The sequence below is a fragment of the Ahaetulla prasina genome, chromosome 10 (genome assembly GCF_028640845.1).
Source record: "Ahaetulla prasina isolate Xishuangbanna chromosome 10, ASM2864084v1, whole genome shotgun sequence".
NCBI lineage: Eukaryota > Metazoa > Chordata > Lepidosauria > Squamata > Colubridae > Ahaetulla > Ahaetulla prasina.
This window is the reverse complement of record NC_080548.1, coordinates 23,546,216-23,560,537: the sequence shown is the minus strand read 5'-3', so window position 1 is coordinate 23,560,537 and position 14,322 is coordinate 23,546,216. Positions and strand designations below refer to the sequence as shown.

The following is a 14,322-nucleotide window of genomic DNA, read 5'->3' as shown; positions in this document are numbered from 1 at the left end:
GGGCGGGGCTAGTCAGAATTTTTACTACCGGTTCTCTGAACTACTCAAAATTTCCGCTATCAGTTCTCCAAAACTGGTCAGAACCTGCTGAAACCCACCTCTGAACCCCATCTGCAATTAGAAATTCTTATCAACCAAGTGCTACAATTGCAGAAAAATACAATGGTTTTTTTTTTCTTTTTCTTTTGCAGATATTTATATTACACCCATGGGTTATAATGTGTGGGAAAAGCTAACATACAACTCATTCTTTACTTCTCTGGAAAGGAGAGTCTTTGAGACAAATCTGCTTTCAGTAAAATACAGCCAGAAAGGAAACTCTTGAACATAAGTGAAAAATTCCTTCATAACCCTCTTTAGTTTCAAATCAATCATAGATGATTAGACTACTGTAAATAGTGGTAAACAGTATCAGGTTACCAAGGAGATCTGATGCTTCAATGGCAGGTAAGATTCCTGGAACTTCCTTACGGTTCCAGTGTATAATTAATGTGTAGATTTCTACTTATTAAAAATATAAAGATAACTTTGCATTTTTAGCCTTGGGGCTAAATAATTGCCTATGTAATTGGCTTTGAAACTGTATTGCACAAGTATACTTGGTCTCCTAAGACTAGATCCAGTGACTCACTACATTAAAAATTATCATGAAATGATTGATTGGATCCTTTCTTCAAACCCCATCCAAGTTTATTGGGTGCTGTTTCTACCAGAGGTGGGGTTACATTTTTTTAGCAAGGGGTTCTCTGCCCGGATGCTGGGTGGGCGTGGCCATGATGGTCGTGGCCTAGTCGGCCTCCTTCACCACAGCAGGGGGGACGTTTTTGCCTTCCCCTGGCTCCGGAGGCTTTTCTCAAGCATCCAGGAGGGTAAAAATGGCCTCCCCAGGCTCCGGAGGCTTGAACTTCTGGTAGGCCTGTTTTTCGTCCTCCCCGAGCCTACATGCGTGCCCTGCACTTACCTGCATCCAAAATGGGCCGCCTGGGGACTCCTGGAAGGGGAGGGGAGGGGAGGGGTGAGTGGGTCCAGCTAGGAATGGGATTTGGGGGTTCTCTGAACTGCACAGAATCTTAGCTAGAGGTTCTCCCAAACCCCTGCGAACCTCCAGCAGCCCCACCCCTGGTTTCTACCACTGATCATTGTAAGACAGCGGTCCCCAGCTCCCAATCTGCAACCCGGTGGAAGTGGTGGGCGGGTGTGCACGTGAAGCTGCGTCTGTGAAAGTGGCCCGTGTGCAGCACGCAAAACCATCCCTTCTAACTTCCCTTCACCCCGGCCGCTGCCCGCAAAGATCTGCCGAGCCAGAAAGGTTGGGGAATTGTGTGGTAAGACAAATCCTGCACAGGGTTTTGGCAAGAGCTTGCTACTTAGCAATAAAACCCACAAAGTGCTTTTTAACCACTTTTAAAATGCCGCCGTTACCCAAAGTCAAACACTGAAAGGGCCATCGGCAGGCCTTTGAGCCTCATGGTGGATGCCATACACCACTCAACAAAAGGGTTAGATAACATTGTGATCCAAGTTTTGGACGGCTGAATCAACCATACAAAATATATCTTGCGGTGATTAATGATGGCAATAAATTCAACACAATCCCTTCTGAGTTTTTTTTCCTCCTCCCCTACCAGTAACTGCAGCCTTTTGGGTCTCTTCATTTGTCTGGCAGCAACCTTAGTGGTTGTCTTGTTTTTGACCTTGTGGGTGTTTTCCCCTCCCGTTTCTGTGAATGCTGCTCCCTATAAAAGAGGAAACAGTGGCGGGGAGGAAGAAAGTGAGCACAGAAAGTGCTCCTTTTCTTTCCTCAAACCCAGAGAAATCTCCTCAGTGGTGGAAGGTAAGAGTTGCGACAGATATTTTTTTTTGTCCTGTGCGTTTCGTATTCTCCATTATGCAACACGTAGCTTGTATCTGTATGACGGGATGACCGAGCTTATTCTGTTTCTCTCTCTCTCTCTCTCTCTCTCTCTCACACACACACACACACACACACACACACACACAGAGAGAGAGTTAAATTCGTTTTTGAAGAATAGACTGGCTTTCTTCTCTTGCGTCTTGTGAAACAGGTTTCATTAGATTTACCTGTACACAAATATAGGCTAACAAGCTTCCTTAAATGGAAATAATGGTTCTTTTCAATCACCTAAGGAAATTGGCTGTCTGCCTCAGAGTATTGAGTCAGATATTGGATCCTGTTGCGAGGAGAAAATTTTGCTTTGTTTACTTGCTTGGGGATTATTTTTTTTTCTCTAATTGTATAGGAGAAATTGCCTATCTCTTCCTTAACCGTTTGGAAAGGTCTGGAGATTAAATATATATATTACCGCCCAGAGAAAACCGAAATGGAGAGCTTTCATGGGTGCCAAAACTAGTGCTAAATTTTGAACTGTATTTATTTTTTGGGGGGAGGGGAGGTGGGGAAGGGGAGGGGGAGGGGGAGATAACCAAACAAATGGGAAAGGCTTGCCCTGTTGACTTCTGCCTAATAAACCTATATAAATTTAGCATTTCATCAAGGCATCTCTATACCAGCCAATGGCCCTAGTTCCGTTTCACATCCTATTTAACATTTCTTCTTATTTTCCTTTTGTGTCCCATAGCGATGGGGCTGCTACCGCTGCTACTCCTTTCATCCTTAATGCTGCAAAAGGGTGAGTAAACCCCAACCCAACAGAGGAAGCTCATTCTCAAATCCCAGGCCAGGCCATCCACGTCCATCTGTTTTGTTTGTGTGTTTGTTCTCTTTCCCTCACAGCCTGACCGATGATAGCCAATGTGTCATTGTGCTGAAGGCGTCAGGACTGGGGCGATCCAGATTTCAAACGAACCATAATTGGCTAGACTTATCCAATATATGAAAGCCCACACTAAGATATTAGACTAGGACTGGAGAGATCCTAAAAAGTTATTGTGTGATCTTGGATCTCTCTCTCGTTTCCCGCTCCTCCCAACAACTCTTTGACAAAGTTGTGGTCATTGGGTGATCTTAGACATCCATCTTAGTATGTCTGTTCTCCCCTCTCTCTCCCTCCCTCTCTCCCTCCCTCCCTCCTTCCCTCCCTCCCTCCCCCTCCCTCTCCCTATCTCTCCTTCCCTCTCTGTCTCTCCCTCCCTCCCTCTCTCTCCCTCTCTCCCCCTCCCTCCCTCCCTCTCCTTCCCTCCCACCCTCTCTCTCCCTCCCTCTCCTCCATCTCTCCCTCCTCCTCTCTCTCCCTCCCTTCCTGTCTCCTCTCCTCCTTCCTCCCTCTCCCTCCCTTCCTCTCTCCCCCTCCCTCCCTCTCCCTCCCTTCCTCTCTATCCCTCCCTCACTCCCTCTCCTTCACTCCCTCTCCCCTCTCTCTCCTCTTCCCCAAATATTACAGAATTGTTGTTGTGGGAAACAGTATGGACTGTCTTGAGTTCCTGAGGTGAAAGTGTGAAAAATGTGAGGAATAATAAAATAAATCAAACTTGTAAATACTTCAATAGCAATAAGGAAAGTGAAAGATAAATTATTGGTGCCTTTCCATTTGGCCCATAGCCCTTTTCCAAATGTGTTCCCTCCCTTTCTTCTTTCTTGGGGTATTTTATTGCTCTTCTTTTCTGTGCTCATTTTTTTCCACGCTTTTCTATTCTTCTCTCAGGCCAAGGATTCTCTAGTTCCCAGGGAAAGCAATTCATCACGGCTTTCATGGAAAATTTTGAGACCAACAGGCCTTCTGAAACAAGCTTGAAGCTATTTCTTGTGGGCCATGGCAACAACACCAGGGTCTCCGTGACAGTGACCAGGTCTTCCTCCCGCCAAGTTTACCTCGTTGCAGGAGATGAAACGGTGCCTGTGGATCTCCCCGTCAGTTTGGAAATGAAAGGTTGTGGTATTTTTGCCCATTCCGTTGTGATTGAGGCTGAGGATGACATTTCAGTGGTCTCGTTTAACCGAAAATTGTATTCCATTGCGAGCATGACACTCTACCCGGTCCATGAGCTTGGCGATACCTATTATGTCATCACACCTCCGGGTACCAAAGCAGACAGTTACCAAAAAGAATTGGCTGTCATAGCTTGGCAAACTCCTGCTCAAGTCACCGTTGAACCGCAAGGCGAAGTCATCTTCGAGAGACGGTCGTACCCAGCAGGGAGTACCCTCACGGTACACCTCCAAGCTTTCGAAGTTCTGCAGTTGCAAAGTGTGGAAGACCTATCTGGCACCAAGATCCAGTCGTCGGCTCCCGTGGCTGTCTTGAGCGGCCATGTCTGCGTCCAGGAAAATTATTACTGCGACCACGTCGCTGAGCAACTTTTGCCAGTCTCCAAGTGGGGCAAGACTTTCATCATTCCTCCCGTGCCTCTGCAGACTGGTTTGGATATTATCTATGTGGTGGCTGGTCAAAGCACACGTGTTGTTTATCAGTCAGGACAGGATAAAGGCTTTCAAGATATGGGGCCTGGAGAAGTCTTTCAGTTTCCTCTCCAGTTCTCTCAAGCGTTTTACATCTCTGCCGATGCTGGGATCCAGGTGGTTTTGTTTTTCACCGGGATCAAGATAGGGAACATAGGATATGATCCATTTCTCATCAACATCCCCGATGTCACCAGTTATGGCCTGGCCTACCAAATCGATGGTCTCAGAAAGTTTGACAACCATGTCCTTATCGTAGCCAAGAGCTCAGAAACTGGTACCTGGGATAACTCTGTTGTGGCAGGCATTCAATGGCAATTGATCCCTGGCTCAGAGTATTCTTGGGGTGAATATAACTGGAAAGCTGATATTAACCAACGTTCAGTTTTCCTTGAGAATCCTCAAGCTCCCTTTGGTGTGTTGGCTTACGGAAACAAGAATTATGAAGGCTACGGCTTTGCTCCATCACCTTTCGGCACATTCGGTAACTAATTGGCCTTTGTATAATAATCAGCACTATGACTCATATTCTAAGATTCTCTCCTAATTACTTCTTTTGAGTTAGAAGAATTTTTCACATGATTGCTAATGCTGTGTCAATGACCTGCCCTCTAATTTCCTCTTAAGTTTTCTCCCCGGGTATTTGCATTTTATTTTTGGTTGTAGCTTTCTTTAATATTATCTGAGGTTGGATGCTATGGTTGGTTTCTTTCCCTCTCAGCCATTTTGGAGCTTCCCTAGACTTCCTGTTCTGGAAAAAGCCTCATAGAGGATTTTTCTATTTTATTTATTTTTAAAAGATGATTATTTATTACATAGACATATGTGACAGAAAAAGAAGTAAGGGGTGGGAGGAGGCGAGATATAAATAAAGAAGACTGCATTCAGTTTTGGTCACCATGATGTAAAAAAGATATGGAGACTCTAGAAAGAGTTCAGAGAAGAGCAACAAAAATGATTAGGGGACTGGAGACTAAAACATATAAAGAAGGGTTGCTGGAATTGGGTATGTCTAGTTTGATAAAAAGAAGGACTTGGGGTGACATGATACCAGTGTTTCAGGGGCTGCCACAAAGAAGAGGGAGTCAAACTAATCTCCAAAGCACCTAAGGGTAGAACAAGAAGCAATGGGTGGAAACTAATCAAGGAGAGAAGCAACTTAGAACGAAGGAGAAATTTCCTGACACTGAGAACAATTAATCAGTGGAACAACTTGCCTGCAGAAGTTGTGGTTGCTCCAACACTGGAAGTTTTTAATAAAATGTTGGATAACCATTTGTCTGAAGTGGTGTAGGGTTTCCTGCCTCGGCAGGGGGGTTGGACTAGAAGACCTCCAAGGTCCCTTCCAACTCTTATTATATTAAAAGAGCTTTAAAAGCACTGTAACATTTAACTCCATCCCTCACAAACCAAAATGAAATGACAGCAATGATAAATCTATAAAATATTGCACATTAGTCTGAAAGCTGAAATCAGAGTTAAAATTAATCAGTCTTGGGAGTCTTCCCTTTGGATTAAAATGAGGCGCAATAACCCAGAGAGACTGTTGAAGAGAAAATGGGATGTTTTTCTATAGGTATTACTTTGCAGATATACCACAGGGCGGGATCAAAATAAATCAAGATGGCGGCCACAATGGCCGAATGGAAGCTACCCCGCCATCTTGACTTATTTTATAAACCATACCCTGCAGTCACTGCTGGTATTTGTTAACTCTGATGTATGAAAGGAACTCTCAAGTCACTATTAAAAGAGAAATCAGCAAAAGTTGGTCTTTGGGAGACAGTAAATTTGCATCTAAACCAGTGTTTGCCAACCCTAGCCACTTGAAGTTGAATGGACTTCAATTCCCAGAATTCTGGGAGTGGAACTCCACACATCTTCTAGTGGCCAAGGGTGGAAAAAACTTATCTAAATGAGGATTCCTCCCCTTTTTAATATAATGTTGCAGGCAGCATGTCTTCGATTCCGATTATTTAAGGGTTGTCGAAAAAGATTGAAAGGAATAGTCTGGATGGGGAAGCTATGGCTGATCAGATCAGTTAGTATCCAGATTGGGGAGCACCAGCATATAATCCATGATTATAGGTTAGACCAGGGGTCTGCAAACTTGGCTCTTTTAAGACTTGTGGACTTCAACTCCCAGAATTTTTGTTGAAACTTTTTGTTGAAACTTTTTGTTGAAACTTTTTGTTGAAACAAAAGAAACTCTGGGAGTTGAAGTCCACAAGTCTTAAAAGAGCCAAGTTTGCAAACCCCTGAGTTAGACTGAGAACTTAAAAAAACTTTTTTAAAAAATATCCTGGGAAAAGATAATGACTTTTGTAATATTGCTCCAAAAACTATATAGGTAGTCCTCAATTTACAGCAGTTCGTTGCAGCATCCTCTTGGTCACATGATTTACATTCAGACGCTTGAGAACTGGTTCATATTTATGACGGTTGCAGTATCCCGGGGTCATATGATCCCCTTTTGCGACCTTCCAACAAGCAAAGTCTGTGGGGGGAGCCAGATTCACTTAACAACCGTATTGCTAATTTAACAACTGCAATGATTCACTTAACAAATGTGGCAAGAAAAGTTGTAAAATGGAACATTTAATTTCTCACTTAGCAACATACATTTTGGGTTCCATTGTGGTTGTAAGTTGAGGATTTACCTGCTTAGATTTGTCCAGAAAGTCACAAAAACTTCAGTTTAAAGTCCTTTTTTTTTTTTAGTACAGGAAGCAAAACTGGAAAGAATAGTCATCCGGCGATGTATTGCTGAGGCAATTCTCACTGTGAGATTGTTTTGGGTTTTTTTTGAAAATTTATGTATCATGTTGCAAAAGTGGCAGGGATTTGCAGAACTTCCAGCAGGGGGAAAAAAAAAATTGACCAAATCAACAAAAGTTAAAATCATTTCCCAAAAGTCAAATACAGCTTTCAGCACATGCAAGCCCATTTCTCAAGCTGTACCTCATCACTGTGAAAACTTATTTACTCATTAAACACACCCACCTATACACACACACACACACAGAGCTATGCTTTCAGAATGATTCCGTAGCAAAGAACAGATGGCCACAATCTTTACTGGTGTCATCAGTTTACTTTTCAGCCTACGCACAAAGACCAAAGCTTTGCCAAGTTCATAGCTTGGTGATTCCTTAACCTAGCGGTTCTCAACCTGTGGGTCGGGACCCCGTTGGGGGTCGAATGACGATTTGCCAGGGGTCGCCTAAGACCATCAGAAATATGGGAAGTGTACTTGCGAGTCGAAAAATTGCGCTCCAATGATTGACTCCACAAGCCAGCTGCAGGCTCTTCAAATTGCTAGCCGAATTCGGCTTCAAGCGCGATGAATTAAAAAAGAGAGAAATCTTTGCTCTGATGTCTCCCTCTCAAGCCAGCTGCAATCACTCCCAATCGCTAGCCTAATCTGGCTTCAGGCGCTATAAACTTAATAGGGGAGGAGTCTCTGCTTTAATGCCTCCATCCTCAAGGCAATCGCAAGCAGTTCAGATCGCTAGCCAATACGGCTTCAAATTCAAAACAAAAATTTTATGGTTGGGGTTGCCACATCGTGGGGAATTGTATTAAAGGGGTCACCACATCGTGGGGAATTGTATTAAAGGGGTTGCAGCACTATAAAGGTTGAGAACCACTGCCTTAACCCCATCTGAAGGCTGGACATTTCTTGGTTACTCTGAGAAAATGGGAATGTTTTGGGGAATACATGCGAGATTGCAAAGGGCTGGGTAGCTGGAGTTGGATCCTGTACTTGGCAGGCCTTGGGTTTTGTGTCTATCCCACTTGACATGTGGGATATTCTCTTATTTCGTTACTTGTTCAGTGGCAGCCCCCACATCCCCCCCCCGCTATGTCATTGAACCAATGTTTCTCCATCTCAACAATGTTAAGAGGTGTGGACTTCAACTCCCACCATACCTCAGTCAGTTCTGGGAATTGAAAGACACACATCTTAAAATTGCTGATGTTGAGAATTAAGGCAAAGAGGTGCGGGGAAACAGCACCAAGTGGAGGGCCGATTTGAATCTCAGTTCCTAAATATTCGCGTATTTGTGTCAATGCTCCAATATAATTCTAACATTATGGTCTCCGGGACTGGAGAAAGAGTCAGTTGTCCACCATCTTCTGAAACTCCAGTTGGGTTGGGGCCACCCAGTTCTCTGGAGGGAGGGAGGCTATTCCAGGGGTGAAATGCTCCTGGTTTGGACCGGTTCAGCTGATCCGGTAGCAATGGTAGCATGTGGTTCGGTGAACTGGTAGTGGTGGCAGTGCGAGGCTCCGCCCATCTGCCCAGACGTTACTTCCTGGTTTTAACCAGGAAGTAACCTGTTTTTGAGCCTCTGCGCATGCGCAGAGGGTCGAAGTGTGCCTGGGATGCACTTGCACGCACACTCGCTTTGCTTGCGTGCACGCACAGAGCACGCCCTTCCGAGTTGCTAGGGAAGGTAAGTAGATTTCACCGCTGGGCTATTCCATACAGCCAGCACCAGAACAAGGTCCAATTTATGTGGAATCTGATTAGTCAATTGCAAATGAATGCTATCCATATATGTTTCTCTTCCTAAGGAAAGTTACCTTGTTATCCCTGTTGTTGCTGAGATTCCCTCTGCCTCTTTTGTACGTTGTTTTGTTTAGCTCCAGTCCCAGACCCAGTTCCTGTCCCGTTGACCTGCCCAGAGAACAGCCACTATGTATCCTGTGGAAGTGCCTGCCCAGCAACGTGTTCTGACCGAACTGCTCCATCCAGATGTGAAAATACCTGTGCAGAAGTCTGCCAGTGTGACGAAGGCTACCTCTTCAGTGGAGAGGAATGTGTCCCCAGGGAGAGTTGCAACTGCACTTACAAAGGGGTGACCTACAGAGCAGAAGAGGAGTTTTGGGCGGATGAAAACTGCAAATCCCGTTGCAGGTGTGATAACAGATCAGGCAGAACTGTGTGCGTGAAGTCTTCTTGCAAAGGCAGGACCAAATGCATTGTGGTGAATGGTGTTCGTGGTTGTCACGCCACCACCTACAGTACCTGCATTGCATCTGGGGATCCACATTACCTGACGTTTGATGGAACCAGGTACGATTTTATGGGAAGCTGTGTGTATCAGATGGTGGGCGTCTGTTCCAAGAACCCAGCCCTCACCCCATTTTCGGTCACAGTGGAGAACGACAACCGAGGCCATAAGGCTGTGTCTTTTACCAAAGCGGTGACCTTGGAAGTCTACAACATGACCATCAGCTTGAGCAAAAGTGCCCAACATCGGATTGAGGTACGGTGGATGAACATTGGAGAAGCATTGGGGTGGGTGGGAACAGTGGTGGGATTCAACATTTTTTACTACTGGTTCTTACAACAGGCTTGGTAGGCATGACATGGCTTGGTGGGCGTGGCTTGGTGGGCATGGCAGGGGAAGAATATTGTAAAATCTCCATTCCCTCCCCACTCCAAAGGAAGGATACTGTAAAATCTCCATTCCACCCTCCACTCCAGGGGATGGATACTGCAAAATTCCTATTCCATCCCCACTCCAGGGGAAGGATACTGCAAAATCCCCATTTCCTCCCGATCCGCTGGGACTCGGGAGGCAGAGAATAGATGGGGGCGGGGCCAGTCAGAATTTTTACTACCGGTTCTCCGAAGTACTCAAAATTTCCGCTACTGGTTCTCCAGAACTGGTTAGAACCTGCTGAAACCCACCTCTAGTGGGAAGGTGTAAATTTGGTAATTAGGTAAAGGTAAAGGTTCCCCTTGCACATACGTGCTAGTTGTTGCCGACTCTAGGGGGCGGTGCTCATCTCCGTTTCAAAGCCGAAGAGCCAGCGTTGTCCGAAGACGTCTCCGTGGTCATATGGTCGGCATGACTCAACGCCAAGGGCGCATGGAACGCTGTTACCTTCCCACCAAAGGTGGTCCCTATTTTTTCTACTTGCATTTTTACATGCTTTCGAAACTGCTAGGTTGGCAGAAGCTGGGACAAGGAACGGGAGCTCACCCCATTACACGGCAGCACTAGGGATTCGAACTGCTGAGCTGCCGACCTTTCAATTGACAAGCTCAACATCCTAGCCCTTGAACCACCGCGTCCCTTAAATTTGGTAATTAGGGTCACCTAAAATACTCTGCAGAAGCATGGCCAGTCTGTTGCATGCAATTCTCATTTTCCTATATAAGGAGATGTTGGGGAATTTTTAGAGTAAAGCTCAAGAAATGGCTACAGGTCTACTTTGGAAAAAGGAGAAATATTACTTCAGATAGGGACTTTTGCTGTTTCTGGGTTGGGGGTGGGGGGAAGGAATGTGAATCCTGCAAACCATTCTCTGACGTTCTTCTGTTGCAGGAGATACTTATGAAAGCTACACCCAGTTCTGGTTCTTCTTAATTCTGTAACAAGAAAATCACTTAAAAGTGATTTACAAAGCTGTATTTTATGCAGAATATGTCATGGTTTGTTTGTTTTTTGACGATTCCAAGCAAAAGAGAAAAGGAAGGATGCTCAGTGAGGAGTCCTTGGTGCTCTCTGAACTTGGTTGTTTTCTTGAAGACGTTTCATTACCCAAACTAGGTACCATCCTCAGTACTAGCTGTTATCTAGTTTGAGTAATGAAATTTCTGCAAGTAAACAACCAAGCTCAGAGAGCCCCAAGGACCCTTCATTTCAACCTTGAGCTTCAAGTATTTTCATTTATCAGAATGCTAAATGCCAATGAAATAGTTTTTATGTGGCCAAATTAAAAAGTTTACTTGGGATTAATTAATTAATTAATTAATTAATTAATTCATTCATTCACTCACTCACTCACTCACTCATTAATTCATTACATCAGGGCCTCCCCTTCTGTATCCTTGTACCAGAAGGCAACTTAAATGCAGGAGACATTCCTGCAGGTACGGTAGTATACAACCATGCCACAGAAATCTACGGCTATTAGGTTTGGTCTGATAAAGCAGGGGTCTCCAACCTTAGTAAACTTTAAGGTTTGTGGACTTCAACTCCCAGCTGGCTGAGGAACTCTGAGAATTGAAGTCCACAAGCCTTAAAGTTACTAAGGTTGGAGGCCCCTGTGATAAAGAGCATAGTAAACATTTAGCAAAATCCTACAAGCACTCAGCCGAAGATCAATCTTGATTGGAGAGATTAATACCTGACAGTTTTCATACGATAAGGAATCTCTTTTTCTATTATGGTAGAGCAAAGGTGAGCAAAACCTAGAAGGCAATTCATAAATTCTGCATTGGTTCCACATCTAATCTTAAATCATTTCCCCTATAGCAACTTAAAGCATTTTGAGACACCCAACTCTCATTGAATCAATATAAAAGACTCTATATCACTTAAGTGGTGGTTGGGTGATGCCATAAAGACATGGTAAGTCACTAGTGAATGCAGTAGTCAGGGTTCCGACCCGTAATTAAATCAGGAGTCTCGGGCCAAGCTTCAAAAGAAATCCAGTTATTTATGCCAGCTCTGACCCTACATACGCTCCAATTATGACTCTGTTTCCCCCCCTCCCGCCAGTGTATGTCATCAATCACATTTGCCAATGGAGCAATTCACTCCCCTCCACTGCTGTAGGTAACCCTGGGATACAGCCTTGAAAGAGATGTGTGGAATGCGAATCTGTCTTTGTGCTGCTGTGCAACTAGAGAGCAGGCCAGGGTTGCTTTGCAAGTCGACAGCAATGGCTTAAATCATCTTAGGACCCCATTTTCTGAATTTGCTAAAACCCCTGGATCTTGTTTGTCTTTTAGGTCAATGGCATTTTAGTGGATTTACCCTTTTCTTACGAAAATAAACTAACTGTCTACCGGAGTGGGGTCCATGGCTTCATTAAAACCAATTTTGATTTGGCAGTCAGTTTTGACTGGAACAGCTACGCCAGGGTCATTCTTCCCAGTACGTATGCCAATTCGGTCTGTGGACTCTGTGGCAATGCCAACCAGAATCCCCATGATGATTTTGACATGCAGGATGGAAATCAAACCAGTGATATAACCCAATTTGCAAACTGCTGGAAGGTGAAGGATGTCCCCGGGTGTTCTACAGGATGCACCGGTAAATGCCAAAAATGCAGCGAGGCCGAGAAACGAACCTACCAAGTTGAACGCTACTGTGGGATCCTCACCAAAAGCAACGGACCTTTTGCGCCATGTCACAGGACAATTAACCCAACCAACTTCTTTGAAGATTGTATCTTTGACACCTGCACATACAAGGGGCATCCAGATGTTTTTTGTGGGGCGGTCGCTGCTTATGCCACAACCTGCCAAGCTCAAAATATCCAAATTAAGCCGTGGAGATCCAACTCCTTTTGCAGTATGTATAATTTTATGAATTTTTTTGGTGACAGGGATTTCTGTCTAATTAAGTCTTGGGGTGAATATATCCCATTCTGCTCATGAATACTTAATACTGCTCCATGTTTTATTATTCCAAAGCATGAAACACGATCAATGGTATAGAAGTTACAGGAAGGTAGAGTCCAACCAAATGACAGTGAGAACAATTAATCAGTGGAACGACTTGCCTGCAGAAGTTGTGGTTGCTCCAACACTGGAAGTTTTTAAGAAGATGTTGGATAACCATTTGTCTGAAGTGACGTAGGGTTTCCTGCCTAGGCAGGGGGTTGGACTAGAAGACCTCCAAGGTCCCTTCCAACTCTGTTATTCTATTCTAAACAGAAGCCAGTTGCCAAGTAACCAAATTGTTTATTCTGTTCTGTTCTGCTAAAATGAATTCTACAATCTAGATAGGCATCTGAAATCGATGAGACTTTAATAATATTAATTCTCTTCTTTCCATCAAGTCTCAAGTTTGGGAAATTATAAATATCCGAACAGGATAATTAACACTTTTTAAAACACTGCTGTTTAAACATAAAGCTGTTACTGTGTTGTTTAGATTTTCCATGATACTTTTTTTTTTTTTAACATTTATATCCCGCCCTTCTCCGAAGACTCAGGGCCGCTTACAGTGTGTAAGGCAATAGTCTCATTCTATTTGTATATTTACAAAGTCAACTTATTGCCCCCCCAACAATCTGGGTCCTCATTTTACCTACCTTATAAAGGATGGAAGGCTGAGTCAACCTTGGACCTGGTGGGACTAGAACCTGCAGTAATTGCAGGCAGCTGTGTTTTAATAACAGGCTTCTTACAGCCTGAGCAACACTGTGGCCCCTGGGATCTATTTAATAATCAGAACTTTGGAGAACATTTTTCTTTCTCCAAAGTCTTATCTCTCGTTTTAAAAACTGGTAAATGGAAATAGTTGGTTATTTGTATATTTTAATGATTTAACTGAATCACTGAATCATTTTATCCATAGCCCACAGCTAAAATATCTGAAGAAATAGCATATTTAATGTTTTGATGCTATGCAAAAATGCCATAGGAAACAGCCTTTTTGAAAGAGATTTCTTCTAGAATTAGGGATGAAGAGAAAGGCTTTCCCCCCCCCCTTAGACATTCCCAGTTGATCACATCTTTATCCCATTTGTACGGTTCCAGACGCTGAAGGCTTCAATAGATCAGGCAGGAGGAGACGCTGTTCTAAGTCTTATTTGAAATAAACAACTTATATTTCTCAGCAAACATTATTAGGATGCAAGGGAGAAATAGTAATTTTTTTGCTGTAATTAGTATACAGGAAGAGAAGTCCCCTTCATTTACGAGATGGATAGAGAGCTTTCTAAGCATAGAAAGGGCAGTGAGACAATAATATTTGTCCTGCACATGGATTAGAAGGATTGGATAGACCAGGGGTCAGCAACCTGCGACTCTGGAGCCGCATGTGGCTCTTTCATCCCTCTGCTGCAGCTCCCTATTGCCGGTCGGCTCCACAATTGGTTAGGACAGGTAGAGGAAAAAGGACGCCGTGCTAGGAGGAGACTTTATGGTGGGGGAACCGGACGTCCGGTCGGCTTCAGAATTGAATGAG

The 14,322-nt window shown here is 44.1% G+C and overlaps 1 protein-coding gene across 2 annotated transcripts in view; it reads left to right on the top strand.

Moving 5' to 3' along the window:
• Nucleotides 1-860: 860 nt before the first annotated feature.
• The window catches only part of LOC131204825 (IgGFc-binding protein-like), a 29,928-nt gene continuing 16,466 nt past the window's right edge, over nucleotides 861-14,322 (top strand). The window contains exons 1-6 of one of the 2 annotated variants that reach the window (XM_058196439.1): nucleotides 861-910; nucleotides 1,629-1,834; nucleotides 2,601-2,651; nucleotides 3,624-4,862; nucleotides 9,029-9,654; nucleotides 12,135-12,699. In XM_058196439.1, the coding sequence (XP_058052422.1) occupies nucleotides 876-910; nucleotides 1,629-1,834; nucleotides 2,601-2,651; nucleotides 3,624-4,862; nucleotides 9,029-9,654; nucleotides 12,135-12,699 (2,722 nt within the window). In that variant the 5' untranslated portion in view covers nucleotides 861-875. Of the gene's footprint in view, nucleotides 911-1,557; nucleotides 1,835-2,600; nucleotides 2,652-3,623; nucleotides 4,863-9,028; nucleotides 9,655-12,134; nucleotides 12,700-14,322 lie in introns of those variants that run through there. The other variant, XM_058196438.1, reaches the window with a different exon arrangement.